Raw genomic sequence first — 18,830 nt, 5'->3', positions numbered from 1 at the left:
TTTAGTTAGTATGTCTACTAAACCGCCTTCAATATTTATCAATATGTCTCATGCTGTTGGTTATAAGATGCTATGATAAATTCTGGGTAGTCTTGTGTGACAGATGTTAATTCAATTCCATGATTCCTTCTTTTGTATGTGTGGTGTTGGGTGTAGTTCTTGTAAGTCCATTTAAGCCAGGCAGGAAGTAGACATGGCATTATGTGCTAATGGATGTTTAACCTGTACAGGTGTGCATGTACATTACTGTTCAAAGGTTTGGGGTCAATAAGAATTATTATTTTTTAAATAAATGGAAACATTTTTTTCACCAGACACATTAAATTGATCAAATGTGACCATGAAGACATTTATAATGGTAAAGTATTTTAAAAATAGAAAGTGGTTATTTTAAATTGTAATATTTCATATTCATAACGTTTTTACTGTATTTTTGCATTAATAAATGCAGCCTTGGTGAACTGAAGAGACTTCTTTCAAAAACTTTTGAACAGTATTGCATAATGTCTTTGTATACAATTCAAGTGTGTGTATGTGTCTATAATTTAGGTAAGAGAGTGAGAGAACATCAGTATGGAAAGGGTGTCTTATTTTTGTCTCTAAGTTTCCCTCCTGAATTTATGACTGACCAATAAACTGTCTACTTTAATTATGATTTGCATACTAAGAAGCATTTGGTGATTTTTGGCTTTAAAGTATCAGAGAAGAGAATATCATCTTGGCCTCTGGTTGTTCAGCTTAATATGACACTCTTAAGCTGTGAATTCGATTCTCGCATTCGACAGTTTGTAATCACAGGATCTCATTTAGTTGTATTATGGATATTAGAGCAGTTGTGTGTTCTGCAAAAGGCTCTGTCAGAGCCTCTAAATGGGTTGTAATTGCCCTTATCAAAGGGACACAGAGCTATGTGCAGTTTACATTCAAAACCCAACACCTTGTGTCACTTAGCGATGTTTATTCATTACAAACTAAGCTGTGCTTGAAGGTTTCATTAGGCAGTTCTGATGACAGGAGTATGTGCACACAAGGTAAATAAGAAGCATCCTCAGCGATTTGGGTTAAATATGCTTGTTTTATGCTTTTGAATTTCCTGAAGGAACATGGAAAACATTCAGATTTCCGCATCTTACATTTTAAGTTTAGATATTTTAAATTTTTAAAGCATAAAATGGTATCAACTTTAACTGAAACTTGAAACTTTCATACTTAGATACTCTCCTGATCACTGCAAATATGACTCATCAGTGCTGTCAGGGAAACTGATAAGTAATCATAGACAGTGTTGTGCTTTAACTCACTCATCATAGTGGAAAGCTCTCATGCCTGATTGTCAAGCCTGATTCACTGTATGCATTGTATCTATGGGATGTATGGATAAATGGATAGATAAATGAAATTTCTACTGTTAACCGGATTTATTCTGGTTCGTTGCATAAATCAACTGTTCTTTATGATGGCATTTCATTGATGGGTACTCACCATTTACCCATTTCTGACATCCGCTCGAGTGCCGCTTGTCTCTTGAGTGTTTTAAAGGGGTTATTTTCTTTTACCGTACTGCTTTAAAACATCATAATTCCTTTTGAAAAGAACGCTCAGTGCACAGAGCTGTTTTTTTTGTCTGAAGTGACCCACAATTTTACGAGCCCATTGGCTCCATTCGGCAAGAACTCTGTTTTTAATTGCCTTATGAACCTATAGGGTACGGGAAAGAGAGTATAGTGATGAGAGATGGAGAGGTCCTACGGTTCTGTCGAGGTGTACGACAGGACTGGCTTTATGTGAGGTGCCTAAATCTTTAAGAGCTTAGCAGCAGAGCGTGGCTGAGAAATGAGAGATCTGGGAGCAATTACAGAAGATAGAGAGAGGAGAGCAGAAACGAAGGAGAGATGAGGGGGAGAAACGAGTGAGTCAGTGAAAATGAGATGAAGAGATTTGGTTAGTCAATATATGTGTGTGTGTGTGTGTGTGTATATGTGTTAGGGTAACTCAGTGTTTCGGACTCCCCAGAGGCTGACCAGATGCTGCGTTTCTTGCTTAGATGAACAGCTTCTTTTTGAGGACCTAAGAGAGAACAAAGATGTGCAAATGACAGCTTTAGTGTGTTTAGGGCTATTGTGGGATGGGTTTAGTGTTAAATTTAACTTCTGTATTGTGGCGTATTTCAATGTGCAACTTCATTTTCTTTAAATCAGGCAGACTATTTTTAGGCTAGAACAGTTATTGTACATGTGTATTTTAGAGTTTTCATTGTGAGTCGCTCTTGCTGATGATTTTGGAATAAATTACTTGAAATTCAGTAGAAGTAAATTCAGAAGCTTTTGTATCCGATTATGTTGAAACTCTATAATGGTAGAAGATGAGAAAGTGATGAAATTACAAGAGGAAATCTACCCAAAGGTTAGGGATGCACGATATTGGATTTTGGCCGATATTCGATATGCCGATATTTTCAAACTAATTTTGCCCGATGTCGATACCAATATATTTGTATTTTTTTTTTAAGTGCAAAAGCTTATTAAAGCTTCTCTTAAAGTTCTCAGTCAAGAGCAGTGAGTGATTTCCTCTGTGTTTTGTTGTTTTATTAACATTTAAAGGGATAGTTCTCCCAAAAATTTAAATTGTCATCATTTACTCTCTCAAGTTTCTTTCTTCTGTTGAAAATAAAAGTTATTTGGAAGAATGTGGCTAACCAAACAGTTGCTGTACTCCAGTGACTTCCATAGTATATTTAAGCACAAGAAAGAAATGAATACAGGTTTGGAACAACATTAGAGTGAGTAAATAATTACAGAATTTTTATTTCTGGGTGCAGTATCTCTTTAAGGACAAGCGGCAGCATATTATTACTGTCTCTTTAAGAACTGCACGCGACGCGTTTAATATACACGCATTTGACAAGCAGATTTTCTCTGTTTGCTTTCACTTTAGACATAACCAACTTTGTTTATGTAAACCTTGTGTGTATTTGACAGTATTAGCGCAAAAAGACTCAAAAGATAACTTAGTCCAGTATTCAGGCGCTGTGACAGGCTTTAATTCCTGTGAGCGTTTAGTTTAGTTCCACGTGAATGACATGTTTAACTAGCAAGACTTTGACGCACATGCAAATAATGAACTTTTGTGAATTGCAGTGTCCCGTGAGTGTAACTCTACCTCTGCGTTTACATGTGATGTGATGTGAATGTACGTCGCGTTGTACAGTATGTTGAGATGAAGGCACCAGAATTGAACTGATAGAATGCACGATACTATGATTTTTCTTCAAAAGCAGATCGTGAAGAGACATTTTAATCGTCCACGATCAAAAACCGCATGAGATGCACACCCCTAGTTAGAAGTTTAAGTTGCTGGCGCTCATGCTTCGTTCACGGTCGTCACGTGCGCATAGTAAACACCCTATCGGCAAGGCTCATCGGCAGAAATATTCATATCTGCCGATGATGGTCATTTTAAGCTTTTATCGGCCGATACCGATGTTGTCCCGATATCATTGTGCATCCCTACCAAAGGTTAAGATGCCAGACAGTTGACATTAGTGGTTCAACGGATCACAAAACTTACGGTTCCGATAAGGGGTGGGCGATATGGCAAAAATATCATATCACGATTTTTTTCCGGAAAATCACGATTTTATCACTTTTCTTTTTCATGTTGGCTTTACTATTTTGCAAGTGACTGAGCAATGCATTACAGCCAAACTAATGTCCCTATTTTAAAAACAAAGCCTTATAGGTAACAAAATATAAAATAAAAAAGAATGGCAGACATTTAGGTCAAAGTGGTAAAGATAAAAATCTTTGTCATTATTTTCTTTGTTATTAAGAATTAAGAACAAAGATGCACATTACACATACACAAGTTAATATACAAATGAAATGAACAGTGCTTTATTTTTTCAGCTACAGTAGGTGTATTTAACAGTAGCATTGAAGAAAGTAATTAGACTAAATGAACAAATATGAAAATAAAACACAACAGACTTCACATACATACATCGATTCTTATTAAAGCTACTATTAAAGTTCTCAGTCAAGAGCAGTGAGTGATTTCCTCTTTGTGTTTTGTTGTTTTATTAACATTAAAGGGATAGTTCTCCCAAAAATTGTAATTGTCATCATTTAATCTCTCAAGTTGTTTTAAACCCGAATAAGTTTCTTTCTTCTGTTGAAAATAAAAGTTATTTGGAAGAATGTGGGTAACGAAACAGTTGATGTACTCCAGTGACTTCCATAATATATATTTTTTCCTACCATGGAAGTCAATGGGGACTAGCAACTGTTTGGTCACCCACATTCTTCAAAATATCTTCTTTTGAATTCTACTATTCCTTCCTTTTGTAAATGTAGAGATGTTTTACTTTTGGATGATCGGTACACATTTGCTAGTTTTGGTGTTCGTGTGGTCTATTCTGGTCCAATGCTAGCATTTCTCTAAATTATTGGCTGTTTTGTGAGCAGAATGAATAAAACTCCATTCAGTAGCCTTTCTGGATATCTGAATTACACCTCCACCATAACAACATCTTTTTAACCATAATGTTTAGTAAGTTTGATAAGTAAGTTTGAATAACAAGGCACAGTGATTTGATTGTCTATTTGGACTGAGTCAATTATCTGTCCTAAGGTCAGTTGTGCACAGTAAGACCAGGGTTAAGTCAAACTTAAGTTAATGTTGATTTCATGTGTGTATTTAAAATAGTGCTGTCAATCGATTAATTTTTATTGGAATAATCACACTTTTGTCGTTTGATTAATCGCACACTTATTGTGAAATTAAGCGTACAACATTTTTACATTTTAACACATTCATTTTGTCATCATTTGCTATATCCAGAAAAGTAAACAATCAGATTGAAGGGCGATTCCGAAAAGGACCACATGGAGATGCCAAAAAACAACTGAATCTACTGCCTTGACGGCATAAACCTAGGATTACTAAACACAGCAACGTACACATGACAAATCAAACATTATTCTGAGTGTGTGTGCGCAAACGTACCGAAGTGTTTCTGTAAATAAATGCAGCGTGCGATCAGTGATCGAGAGTGCACATACATGTACACGGTTTGTTGCTTGTGCATCAATATAACAGACTCTTACAGTAAGCGTGTGAGAGTCTGTCACCAAAATTGTGCTCTTCGGAAACAATCACAGAATATGACAGCTCGTGTTTTAAAGCAAAGCACTGTTTGTTTAAATGAATTCGATTACTGGATCACTGAAAACTTTCCCCGGGTTTAACGGCTTAAAATGCTTAAAATGGTCTGATCACAAACAGAGAAGCAGAATCAGGTTGAAATTTCCTCCTACCAGGGTTACAGGTGCTCCGTGTGATAAACTCTCGACTCTAAGATCATCTAACTGTGTGACGTAAATTGTTAATGACGCGGATTCACATACTTTTCTAATTTATTTGTGTTAATTGCGTTAAATTATTTTAACGTGTTAAGGATTTTGAAATGAATCACATGCGTTAATGCTGACAGCGCTACTTTAAAATAAACATTGACAAATTTTTAGGCTTTTTAGAACCCAGATGGTTGTTCCCCTGCTTGTGTGGAATCATTCCCACGTGATTCAGCGCTTGAGTTCTTGTGATCTGGCAGGTTTGGAGGGTCGGTGAGTCTGCTCACTGGCCCCTGTTTAAAAGCTGGCGGTGATGAGGTTACGGGAGTCATACAGGGTTGCAGTACAGAAGAGAGCTGATCTGAACCCGGCAGCCGTGAAGGTGCTCTACAGTGCGCAGGGCAGAGCTGCAGGATGGCAGTGCCAGCTTGGTGCCCAGTCATCTGTGAGTCCAGCGTCAGGAGGGGAGAGATCCGACTGTGCCAGCTTGCTTTACGCATCTCTCTCTCTCCTCTCTCCTCTCCTCTCTCCTCTCTCCTCTCCTCTCTCCTCTCCTCTCTCCTCTCCTCTCTCTCTCTCTCTCTCTCTCTCTCTCTCCTCTCTCTCTCTCTCTCTCTCTCTCTCTCTCTCTCTCTCTCTCTCTCTCTCTCTCTCTCTCTCTCTCTCTCTCTCTCTCTCTCTCTCTCTCCTCCAGCTGTGGTGTATGGTGACTCAGCGGGACCATGGGTGCAGAGAGAGAGAGAGAGAGAGAAAACTGCAGTATTACATTTGAGGTCATTTTTGTTAAACTCTTAACACATCCCAAGCGCAAATGCCTAAATTCAGCCTGAGGCTAGCAATTCATAATCATGAAATTAGTATTCCTCAATAGCAATAAGAAATCCTTCTGGATCAGATTTTTTAATATCAATATATTTCTGAGATGGTTTTGTAATGTAATGACTAGTGGGTGACTTTTACGTTTTTGGTTAATACTGATGTCTAGAGAGCAAAATGAATGCAAGTGGTTTTTAATGTTTTTGTAATGTTTTTAAAAAGTTTAAGTGTGTTATACTCAGCAAGACTGTTTTCTATTTTATTTTAAAATGTAATTTATTCATGTGATGCAAAGCTGAATTTTCAGCATCATTACTGCAGTCGGTAATCATATGCATTCTAATATGCTGATTTGGTGCTCAAGAAACGCTTCTTTGTTGAAAGCTGTTGTGCAGCTTAATATTTTTGGTGGAAACCATGATTCTTTCAAGATGCTTTGATGAATAGAAAGTTCAATTAAATGCATCCTTGCTGATTAAGTGTTAATTTATTTAAAAACTAAAATTTTACTGACCCCAAACATTTGAACAGTAGTGTACTTGATTGTGGTGGTCTTGTAAATATGATCATTCTGTCGTGACTTGCAGGCAGTGTTCATCCTGATCACTCAGAACTGTCATGGAAAGTCAAACTGGTACATTGATACACTGGTTCATTAAGGCGCTTGTGTAAGTTTATATTGAAGGAAGAGTGAAAGCATTTGTCTTGGGATGTGTACTGAGTCAATCACACATTTGAGCTACAGTAGCAGTGTCTACCTCTCTACCTTTTCACATTTCCTGTGGATATTCATTTTGCGTAGGAAGCTCACCTAGGGTGCAGATGTCAGTGCCATGTTCATAAATGTGAGCAGGTCTCTCTCTGTTCATCTGAAGGGCTACGTGATACAATTTTCAAAAGTCTTGTGAAGAAATAATCAGTATGGGTTTCATGACCTTATTTCAGTGACATTTTTTGTGCGTTTTTTTCACAAACCATGCATAAACGTCATTATCTCAAAACTACAAACTTTTACATACATGCTGTGGACATATTATTGTAGCAGAGTTTGTGCTGAATACAGTCAGTGTAATAAGACTTTAGCCATGAAAATGTCACAAGTGACACAAATAAGCACAAATGTCAGAACACCTCCAGGACCCAGATGGTTAACTGAGTGAATCTTACTTAGCTGTTTGTGTGGACACTTCCTCCCTCTATTCATTCATAAAAACAGCACGTATGAAAGCCAGAACTGAGGCAATAACTCAAGTCCACATCACACTGGTTTGTTTTTATAAAGAAAGCATAGCAGATTCATCTCAGATACTTTAATTTTAGATTGGAAGGATGTTGAATTACCACAAATGCTTTAAAATTTCCAGTGTGTGTGTGCTGATCTGGTGTCAGGATGTCTCACCCTGTAATCACCGCTGGGAAAGCGAGAGCCGCTGTGGATCGCTGATGGCTTCGGCCACATTCTAATCACTCCTTTTTGAAAACGAACAGAAGGCAGAAAAGCTGAGGGAGAAAGTGCTCTGATTGGGAGCGGGATGAAGAGAAGCTCCTCACAGGAAAGAGGTCTCGGCTTGAACGGATCCCCTCTGGTTCAAGTGGCCTTGTTCGAGAGACGAAGCCAAAGTCAGACAACTGTAATCAGCTGTCCACAAATACTGTCATTCACTAAATCAGGGGCCATGGAGGATAAGAGAGTATGTGCGTGTGTGTGTGTGAGAGAGGCTCTCATTCTTGTCTTGGAGGAACCGTGTGCGTGTGTGTGTGTCATAGAGAGGCTCTTCAGAGCATATTTCAGCTCTGGCTCTACTGCAAAACTCAGATGTTAGAGCTCATGATTTGGTTGGCTCTCTTTTTTCCCCTGGTTAAATATATTTTTTTAAAGGGGTCAAATAATGCCATTTTCATACAAGTTAATTTGATTCTTTAGGGTCTGAATGAAAAGTTTGTAATATACTTTAATTAAAAATTCTCATTAGTATTGTAAGAAAACACTAATTTTACCTGGTCAAAAACAGCTCTGTTTTCAGGACGCCGTTTCAGTGCATATGCCTTTAAATAATGAGCTTCGCTCACTCCGCCCCTCTGTTCCGCGGGCGTTCTGACAACGCACGTGGAGTGTTGCCTTGAGAACAGAAGGAATATTTTGGGGAGAGAAGGGCAGCGGGAGTCTCTGAGGACACATCTGTGCAACCGTATCAGTTCGAACCTGAGTCGGACCCAGAACAACATGACGGCCGCAAAGAAGTTCGACAATTAAGGCTCGAACAGGACGTTTCAGAATCGTTAGTTAACGTAATGTCTCTTTGATCTATCTTTGTGTACTGGCAGGGTAGAGTAACTTAGTGAGATGTACGAACGCTATGTTTTTACTGATGTATACGTACTCAGTTTGTAATAACACAATAACCATAACGTGTTGTTCATTATAAACGTGGGATTATGAATTATATTGAGAACGTCGTATAGAAAACATGCCATAATGTACCCTGAGTGTAAACCTTAGCCGCATTCATCGTGAAGCGTGCAAGCGATTTGCAATGATTAATATATAATATACAATTTTACACTCACTTCTCTGGAGATGCAGCAGGGACATGAATAGTTGGGACTGATTCTTTTTTCAGGAGCAGCTTCTTAGCAAAACCAGCTTTATACTGACGCTCGTTTATAAAGCAGTCTGGTGAGAAATGATTCGCACAAACATGAAAGCATTGACGTTGCCCGTGGGGAATATTCCCTTCGAAAACAAAACTCAGCCACTGCGTCTTCAGTGTTTCGGATTTAGGAACATCAAAATGACCCTGTGTTCGTTATTACACCCAAGAACAGAACACCACAATCGCGTAGACGCCGTTCTGCTCCAGCGTATCAACAATGATGGACTATGATGACGGCTCGCTCAGGGCGGGTCTGTGTTGAAACGCTACTGTCAATCAACAATCGTGGGAGGGGAGTCCGTTTTATTGACGTCACAAAAACGAACGGCTCAATTTGAGACGGGAAAACATACAAGGAGATTAAAACAAAAACACTGGATAGATTTTTTTATCATTATATGATGGTTGTGTACAGGCATTGCCAACACACATTTCAGTACAATCAACTTGAAAAAGTGCATGTACCATGATCTGACCCCTTTAATGTGAAATGTCATTTTACAGAACAAAATAAATACTTAATACTTTTTTTCAGTTTTACCTTAAAGGTTAGGCTGCAAGGTTTTAGGTTGGCACGGCACCCATAGTTGATCCAAGAGCTATGACCGAGCAAAACAGTAGCGCCACTTTCTTTGTATTTTTAAGGGATAGTCCACCCAAAAATAATTTACTCACCCTCATGTCATCCCAAAGCTGTATGCATTTCTTCTGCAGAACACAAAATACATTTTTGAAGGATATTGGGGACTAAACAACATTGGAGCCCATTGACTTCCATTGTATGATCAAAAAGAAAAACACTCACTTTTGAGAAACATTCCTCAAAATATCTTCATTCCACAGAAGAAAGCATGTCATATACAGGTTTAGAATGACTTGAGGGTGAGTAATGATGACAGAATCTTCACTTTTGGGTGTATTATCCCTTTTAGAGGACTTCTTCTTTACCAATATAGAGGTTTATTTTTTCCCTGTAGTTATAATGCTGGTTGTAATGTTAGTTCTTGTAAGAAAATGATAATTTTCTACCTTTTCTGACACTGTGTCTTTAAGAATTCTTTATGTAAATTACCTCAATATTAGATATCACGCTCTTTATTTCAAAAGGAGACTGGATATCTTGCTTTCCATATGGCCTCTTTAATATGCCGCTTTACTATGCTGATGTTGTTTACCCTAATGTCCCTTAAAATCTTTCAGCAAAAAAGACACCATTCCGGTCCATTTAATTCTATTCGGTTTAATTCTATCGAGGCTCAGAGAGGGAAAAGATGTCCTTGAGAAACACCAGTGACCCTGCGACAGATCTCACACACTCAAACACACTCACTGCTGCAGAGAGAAGGAGAGAGAGGAGGCTGTGTCCTTCTGGGAACCAGAGAGAGGTCATTCAGTGTCTGAGTGTGTCCTTGTTCATGCTGTTGGATTCTCCTTCAGCGTTACTGCTCTAAAACACAAGCAGGTGTGCGAGCAGATTGGTGGGAAAGTTACTCTTCTCTTCCATTTCTCTGGCTCCTCCCTGGAGCCCGTCGTCTGTGTTTCTGCCTGTTCGAGCTGAGCTGGGAATACATCTTCATAACTCGGATCTCATTTTAATAAGTGTCAGAAGCAGATTTCTGCGCAAATAATGGGCGACGTGCTCATATTATCACTAGCCTCTTCCTATATGTCCTAGAGAGAAATGCCGCTGCTCTCTCAGGCAGGAGGGCCCTGTGTTGACGAACTCTGATACCGGTGTTATACGTTTTTTCCTCGGAATAATGCAAGTTGTATAACATGCAAGCTCACTAACTCCTGTATCACTGTCTTTCACCGTGCTGTCTGTCTCTCTTCTCCAGGAGGGTTTAGGCAGTCGTGTAGGGTTGTCACCACAGAGAAAGCAGGAGAGAAAGTAATTGCGTTGTTGCAGTGCTTGTAGAAATCCCATCAGCCCTGTGGGCAGGCCTGTCACAGAGCATAAAGAGTAGGCTAAAAACTTAAGCATCTACAGACAGGGCAGCGGCAGCGGCAGGCAGGGGAACGCCTCTCGCAGAGAGTGAGGTGTCACAGGACGCAGATGAAACAACTGCTGGTAGTGCAGGAACAGGGCTAGCTGCTGTTTCCATTAGCTAGATCTGTGCTGATAAGAACAGGGATGCTGGTAAATATCCAGGTTGAACGACCCTGATAACCCCAGAAAGCCTGCCGGGTGGATGTGATCTTGTTTTAGGCACTGGTCTCCGGCCACTGGCTTGATTTGCATCATGAATGAGTGCCACACACAAGCTCCTGGTGCTCATGCAAATAGACAGGTAGATAGACAATCACATCTCTGCTTCAACATCATCTTCACTCTAGATTGGTGCGTTGGCTGGTGGGTGTGGTTATTACACATACAGTAACAGAATGCACAGATTTATAAAGTATTTAAAGGTGTAGTGTCATTTCTCTTCCCTACAATCACCAATTGCAAAACAACAACAACAAAAAAACTAAAAAACAATTGCTGGGTTTAGGGATGAGAAGGCATCAGCATCAAATATTCTGATTGCACCAAATCAACATACTAAATTATTTCTCAGGGATCAAGTGACACTGAAAACTAGAGTAATACTTGCTGAAAATTCAGCTTAAATGACATTTTAAAATATATTAAAATAGAAAGTTATTTTAAATTGTAATATTTCACAATTTTAGTTTATTTTTGATCAAATAAATGCAGCCTTTATGAGCATAAGAGACTTTTCAAAAACATGAAAAAAATCTATTCCATACTTTTGACCGATAATATGAGTAGATTAAATAAACATTCACAGTACAGATCTGACAATACAACGTTTTCATAAAAAGCTGTTAAGTTATTGTGAATATTAAAAGACAAATGATGAACACCAACTATTTTAATGCTTTTTATTTGGCTATTAAATTTCTTAAAGGAGAACTCCGGCGCAAAATGAACCTTTGGTCTAATTACACATTGTTACCTAGTCAACCGTTATCTGAGATTTGTTTTCATGATTATCGAATGTAAATAGTTTTATCTCTAAAAACAGTTTAGCCTATAAAGCTAGTATAACGCTAGTATATTGGGCATCGAGTAATGACAAATAAAAATCGCTTGTTAATACCACTAACAAGGCTGAAAATAGCCCCAGACTAGCACGGTAGCATAATGAGGGTCCCTACCTTCAAACCGAAGCATTGAGAACTTTGTCAGTGTCCAGACAGTTTAATAAGAAGATATTTAATACATACAGTCAACTTCGCGTATACAGGCAGAAGCCATCTTTGAAAAGCAGTCTCTACCCGTCGATCTACGAACGCCGATCCAAGCCTGCTGTTCGCGCTCACCTTATCACAACTTATAGCTCGTTCACATTCTCACCAGCGCACTTGGATCGGCGTTCGTAGATCGACGGGTAGAGACTGCTTTTCAAAGATGGCTCCTGCCTGTATACGCGAAGTTGACTGTATGTATTAAATATCTTCTTATTAACTGTCTGGACACTGACAAAGTTCTCAATGCTTCGGTTTGAACATTATGCTACCGTGCTAGTCTGGGGCTATTTTCAGCCTTGTTAGTGGTATTAACAAGCGATTTTTATTTGTCATTACTCGATGCCCAATATACTAGCGTTATACTAGCTTTATAGGCTAAACTGTTTTTAGAGATAAAACTATTTACATTCGATAATCATGAAAACAAATCTCAGATAACGGTTGACTAGGTAACAATGTGTAATTAGACCAAAGGTTCATTTTGCGCCGGAGTTCTCCTTTAAAGTTGCATGCGTTTAAATTCTTCTTGCCTTTCATTCTCTCTTTCTCTTCTGGTGCACTTTTGCTCATTCTCCTGTCGCCTCTCCTTGAGTGCTGTAGAAATATTTTGTATTTTCTCAGCTTGGGAATTAATCAATGTTTTAAAGGGTTAGTTCACCCAAAAATGAAAATGATGTCATTAATGACTCACCCTCATGTCGTTCCAAGCCTGTAAGACCTCCATTCATCTTCGGGACACAGTTTAAGATATTTTAGATTTAGTCCGAGAGCTTTCGGTCCCTCCATTGAAAATGTATACACCGTATACTGTACTTGTCCAGAAAGGAAATAAAGACATCATCAAAGTAGTCCATGTGACATCAGTGGGTTAGTTAGAATGTTTTGAAGCATCGAAAATACATTTTGGTCCAAAAATAACAAAAACTACGACTTTATTCAGCATTGTATTCTCTTCCGGTTCTGTTGTCAATCCGCGTTCAGTGACGCTGCTGACGTGTATCTGGTGCGCCCGTGTATTCGGGTTCAAATAAATATGGCTGGGCAAAAAAATGCAAGTCTTCCTCTGTGTTGAAATCCTTAGACATGTTTGCGAAGATTGTTTTGTTTACAGCGTGCGTCTCCCTCAGACTGTAAACGAAGCTCGGGCGCACTGATAACACGTCAGCAGCGTCTTACGTCAGCAGCGTCACTGAACGCGGCTCGACAACAGAACCGGAAGAGAATACAATGCTGAATAAAGTAGTAGTTTTTGTTATTTTTGGACCAAAATGTATTTTCGATGCTTCAAAACATTCTAACTAACCCACTGATGTCACATGGACTACTTTGATGGTGTCTTTATTTCCTTTCTGGACAAGGACAGTATACCGTACATACATTTTCAATGGAGGGACAGAAAGCTCTCGGACTAAATCTAAAATATCTTAAACTGCGTTCCGAAGATGAACGGAGGTCTTTCGGGTTTGGAACGACATAATTTTCATTTTTGGGTGAACTAGCCCTTTAATGCACCCCTCCTTCCCTCTATCCCTTAATTGAGTTTTATGGGAAAAGGAAGGATTTTTTTTCTCTGTTATTGTTTTTATGTGTGACTGGAGCTAAAAAGCATCTGGACGTGTGTCATAGCAGAAGTAAACATGTCAGGAGTTTAACTGAATGGAAGGCTGCGCTAATGGGGCCAAACACGTGTGTGGCATCAGTGAAATGTGATTTGTAACGGCATTATTAGCTGTGAAATCTTGAGAAGGTGCATCTGGAGGGACTGGAATCAACTCTGTGCTTAAGTTAAAGCTTTCATTAGCAGTTTGTTTACAGAGGAAGATGATCTTCAAACACAAATTTTGTATCCTGAGGTCAGACCTTTGACCTCAACATGAACGTATGAAAGTTGTTTATATATTACTAAGAAAAGCCATTGACATTTTTGTGACAAAAACATTAGATTCATTGACCATGTTTCTTGTATTTTGTCTTCACTATTTTTTTTTAAATTGTAGTTATGTAAACTTGCAAATGAAATTCTATTGTCACGTCTTGAACAATGTAATAGGAAATTTTTTTTTATCTGTGTTATTTTATAGCGGCCAGCAGGGACGGACTGGGACTAAAAAACGGCCCTGGACTTTGACTAGGCCCGGCCCAAAGCAATCGGCGCGCGGAAACTCGACAACAACAACAATAACGCCTGCCGCCTGGCATGAGTGTCACAAGACTTTAATTGTGGCTCATAATACTATACCTAGCTAACAGCAAATTATACAATCTATTCCATGCTGTCTTAACATGAATTTATTACTTAATAATCTTAATTAATTTATGCAGTAATTAATCTTAGCTACTGCACAAATAATAATACCACATCTAAATGAAATTACACCATTACAAATGTAACTTCTGTATTCAAAATCTTCAAAGTTTGTAAGCATTAACTGTAACGTTACCAACATTTTTAAAAGTAAAAGCACAACATATTTTCTTAATATTAGCTACAGCATGTGGCATTTTACAGCTAAAATGTTGAAGTTTAGCTGTTTTAACTACTGTAATCATTAAAAATGTAGCAAGCTGAATATCACTTCCTAACATCATCCCTAGCAAGTAACTTGCAAAGTAATTTCTGATTAATTCAGTTCGTGAGTAGTAGAGATAAAAGCCCGCCCGCACTTGATTGGTTGGGTCCTTACATGCGCTTCGTGAGGCACACGCGCACACTAGCACACACACGCAAGGTCTCTAGCTCGCTCCCTCTCTCTGCCGTGCGCGCACTACGCATGTGCGCTCTTATTCGCTCTAGATTCCAAGAGATTTTAACTAATTTGCGGGCATCAGTGAGCCGCTATCAATATGCGGGAGACTCCCGGAACTTCCGGGAGACTTGGGATGTCTGTGACTGCGTGTGTGGCGGGTGGTGGGCCGGCCCGCTGGCCGTCCTGGAGTACCGACCGTTCTGTGATTCTCCAGATCACACAGATGGCCAGTCCGCCCCTGGCGGCCAGTCTTGTCATGTACAGGTCATAAGCTCAAAACTCAGCCCTTTTTTATTGTAATTTTTTTTTATGGTGGCTCTTTAGTGGCACTACAGAAACGGAGAAATCTCATTCTCACTGTCTGTTTGGTAAAAATATCTGCTCTATTTCTATCACTTGGTGTTTCATACATCTTAATGTTTGTTAGGAAAATGAATGATTCATCTTTTTTTTCTACCTCTGTATTTTTTTGTTGAACATTTACAAGTACAATAAAAAAAAAATCATGCAAATTTAAACTTACAAACACAATGATCTGAATAGAAGTGTGAGTGATCTAGCTGTCTGCTGGCTCTGAAGGGTTTTGGTTTGCTCATGTTTTTCTTTTTTTCCTGTTTCTCTCACCAGATGGTCACAAGAACAAAGAAAATATTTGTGGGTGGATTATCCGCGAGCACAGTCGTTGAAGACGTGAAACAGTATTTTGAACAGTTTGGAAAGGTAAGACCAGAACCTCACTCCCTAAATAAATTCCAGTATGAACCTCTTCAGAGATCCATGCCTAGAGACAGACTCGCTCATGTCTGCTCCAAAGGTGTTCGTTACAGCGCAGGGCTGGAAATGAGGGCACAGGTGTATGAAGGCGGTGTGGTTGATTCAGGAAACTGTTGCTGGTGTTTTTCAGTGATGTTGAAACTTAGACTGTAGAATGAAGTATTTATATCGAAACATTTACTGCCAAGTAGCTGACACTGATTAGACCCTGAAAGTCTGACTGTGGCTGGGGGCGGGGTTTGAGTTTGCTGGGTGGGGCTAGAATGACTGGGGGTGGAGTTTGAGTGAGTGGCTAAGGTTGAGGGTGGAGCTGAATGTGTGGGGGTGGGGTTTAATTGTGGCTAATGAATGGGGGCGGAGCTGTGTTCAACTTATTAGGCTGGATTTAAACGATTGTTAAGATTTATGGCTTGCAGGTCAGAGGAGTTGAAATCGGAGACATAAAGTCAGACACTTCCCGCTGTGATGTTCGTGCAGTATTTGTGCACTTTATCATAGATGAAGTAGATTAGATGCAATATTTGTCGAATGCACAGACATTTCAGAAGTTTTCATTTATAACACGAGCACTACATCAAGTACTGAATGAAAAGTGTTAAATACAGCACCTGTATGTACAAGATTAAAAGCCTATACTTTTTAAAAACCAATAAAGTTGGGCCTGTATTTTTTATCAGTTTTATTTTGATAAACATGACACAATATAACATTACATGATGCAATATAACATTAGGTTTACATGAAAAGAGTTTTTACTGTTATAAAAACACTGTCGATGTGGAGTTGTCTCAACTTGGACAAAGTTTTTAACCGGCATGTACTGCTTCAAGCAAGATGCAGATTGGTCTGCGCAGCGCCGCATGAAGTCTAACGTACCTTATGGCTGGGCATGAGACTTAAAGTTGGGTGTGGTGTTAACTTTGGCCTGGGAGTCGGTGGGAGTTGAACCGTGGGTATAGCTAGATTCGTTTTGGTTAGGGATACAGGAGGAGTTGGATTGTTTTTTTATGTTGTTGCCATAGTTTTGGAAATTTCAACTCTGAATAAAAGACTGCAGGCTGTTAGAATTACCTGTCTGCTTATGTAAATAAGAATGAATTGGAGAGTAAATATTCACCACGACAGCCGCAATCATCTAGGCTGAGCAGGAATCAGTGTGATTGAATGTGTCGTCTGAAATCAGAGCACAGTCTCTCTCTCTCTCCTCCCAGCTCTCTCTTTCTCACAGACTGGATTCAGCCTCTCTTTCTCAGGTGGATTTTTATGTTTATTAAATAAACTGACCATCCCCTGCACCCTGCCATTATCTCTGTCTGTCTGTGCAGCACTGAGACTCCCGCAGATGGGAACCCGGTCCTTTAGACTTAGAGAGAGAGAAAGCAGTCAGGCCATTCACATGTCTGGACTGGACATGTTTGGAATTTCTTAGTGCGCTTAAATGCCATCACTTGTGTGTGTGTGTTAAAGTTCAGTTGTCTTTGAATGGATGTGGTTTATGCGCTTCTGCGATCAGGGTGAATTTGTGTATGTTTCTAATTTTGTGTAAGCGTGTTTTTTGGGTAGTTGGCACTGGCAGTTGGTTAAGAACTGAAATGAGGAAACAGGTGTTGATTTCAGTTTTCTTACCTCTGTCAGGGTAAAAACTGCGGAAAGACGTTTTCAGTGTTTTCACCAAGGTGAGCAACAGTGCATAGTTTTGACTTCTACCCCTCACAGCCTCTTTTTCATTCACATCTAATTAAATCTAGGGTCTGTTCTGGTTTATTAGTCTGCACTTTTTGGTTTAGTACCGGTGGTCCACTGATGGAGGGAAAGAAACGGAGAGTCCGTTATTGAGCACAAACACTAATGTTCTTCACGCAGTTGTGTGCTCATACAGGGAGGAGAACATACATGAGTGTGTACTAGAGAGTTCACTCAAGTGCAGCTCTGAACATCACACAGAGACACAGCTGGCCATCGCTCAGAACGACTCCCTCCACAGACGAGAGAGAGAGAGAGAGAGAGAGACTGCTGCCACCTCAGGGTGCTTGTGCTCTTCCGCTCAGAGGAAACAGAGAATTGTTTTCAGAGGATACAATGATGGTGGGGTCAGAGACAGGAAATGTGTTTCTGATATCATGGCAGATGTTTAGTGTGCATTGAGATGTTCTAAATAGCAGGTCGGTAATAAAAAAAAAAAGGCAGATGACTGTTTCCGTTTGTGTGGCGTCTAAGTGTATCGCTTCATTTAGTGACATGAATGCGTAATAACTGCAGCCAAATGGATTTAATGACCATTAGCAGATGTTCACTGCCCCAGCTACTGCAAAACAACTCACAGACTCCATTTAAAAACACTGAAATACATGATATAGGATTTCACTTCTTAGGGTTTTTTTTTTTATCTTGAAGAAAAAAATAAGAGTGTGCAAGGATGTTCTCATTCTTTTTTTCTTTTTTTTTTGTATTTGTCATATTTGTCACTGGAAATCTAGTGTCTGTGAGCTATAATTCTGATAGCTTTAGTTTCAGGTGCACATTTTCATAACTTTACATTCCGTGGCCTATATAATACCACGTCTGCTTTCAGGGTGTATGTTAGTCATATATTTGCCTACAGCTAGTGCATTTACGCTGGTCAAATATAAGCATCTTCCCTTGAAAAGAAATGATGTTTTAGAAAGGAGCATGGTCTTGCTCATAGTTTTGCCTGATATTCTTGTGGCTTTGTTGTTAAGGTGTGTGATGTTGTCTTTTGACATAATATACAAGATTAGATATTGTACACATTCAAAAGTTTGGGGTCAGCAAGGATGCATTAAATGATTCAAGTGAAGAGATGTATTATGTTAAAAAAGATTTCTATTTCAAATAAATGATGTTTTCAGCATTGATAATAATAAATCAGCAAATTAGAATGATTCCTGAATGGACAGGAACAGTTTTTTTTTTAAAGTTGAACTTTTAACTTGAGCGCCGTGTCATGCATGAGACGCAGAAAAAGACACGATCACAACGGTTAAAGGCATCCATCTAGTGCGTTTAGTTTACATTGAAAAACAATGGAAAATTAACACATTGGATTGGAAAAACCTGTTGTGTGTGAACGGCCCCTTGGCAAGCATTAGAGACTTCTCTCCAAAACATGAAAAAATCTTAGTGACCCCAAACCTTTGATTGTTGTGATGGCACACACTAGCTTTAGATGTTTATGACCTTCAATCTGGTGATTAGTCTACGTAGATGGG

At 39.2% G+C, this 18,830-nt stretch overlaps 1 protein-coding gene across 2 annotated transcripts in view; it reads left to right on the top strand.

The window, feature by feature from the left end:
* The window catches only part of msi2a (musashi RNA-binding protein 2a), a 173,634-nt gene that overhangs the window by 40,942 nt on the left and 113,862 nt on the right, over nt 1-18,830 (top strand). For both annotated transcript variants that reach the window (XM_056271315.1, XM_056271316.1), the window contains exon 6: nt 15,454-15,546. In XM_056271315.1, coding sequence (XP_056127290.1) covers nt 15,454-15,546 — 93 coding nt within the window. The remainder of the gene's footprint in view (nt 1-15,453; nt 15,547-18,830) is intronic.

The sequence above is a fragment of the Rhinichthys klamathensis genome, unplaced genomic scaffold (genome assembly GCF_029890125.1).
Source record: "Rhinichthys klamathensis goyatoka isolate OS25496 unplaced genomic scaffold, OSU_Roscu_1.1 h1tg000314l_1, whole genome shotgun sequence".
Classification (NCBI taxonomy): domain Eukaryota; kingdom Metazoa; phylum Chordata; class Actinopteri; order Cypriniformes; family Leuciscidae; genus Rhinichthys; species Rhinichthys klamathensis.
The sequence above is the reverse complement of the archived record's forward strand: the minus strand, read 5'-3'. Positions and strand labels throughout refer to the sequence as shown.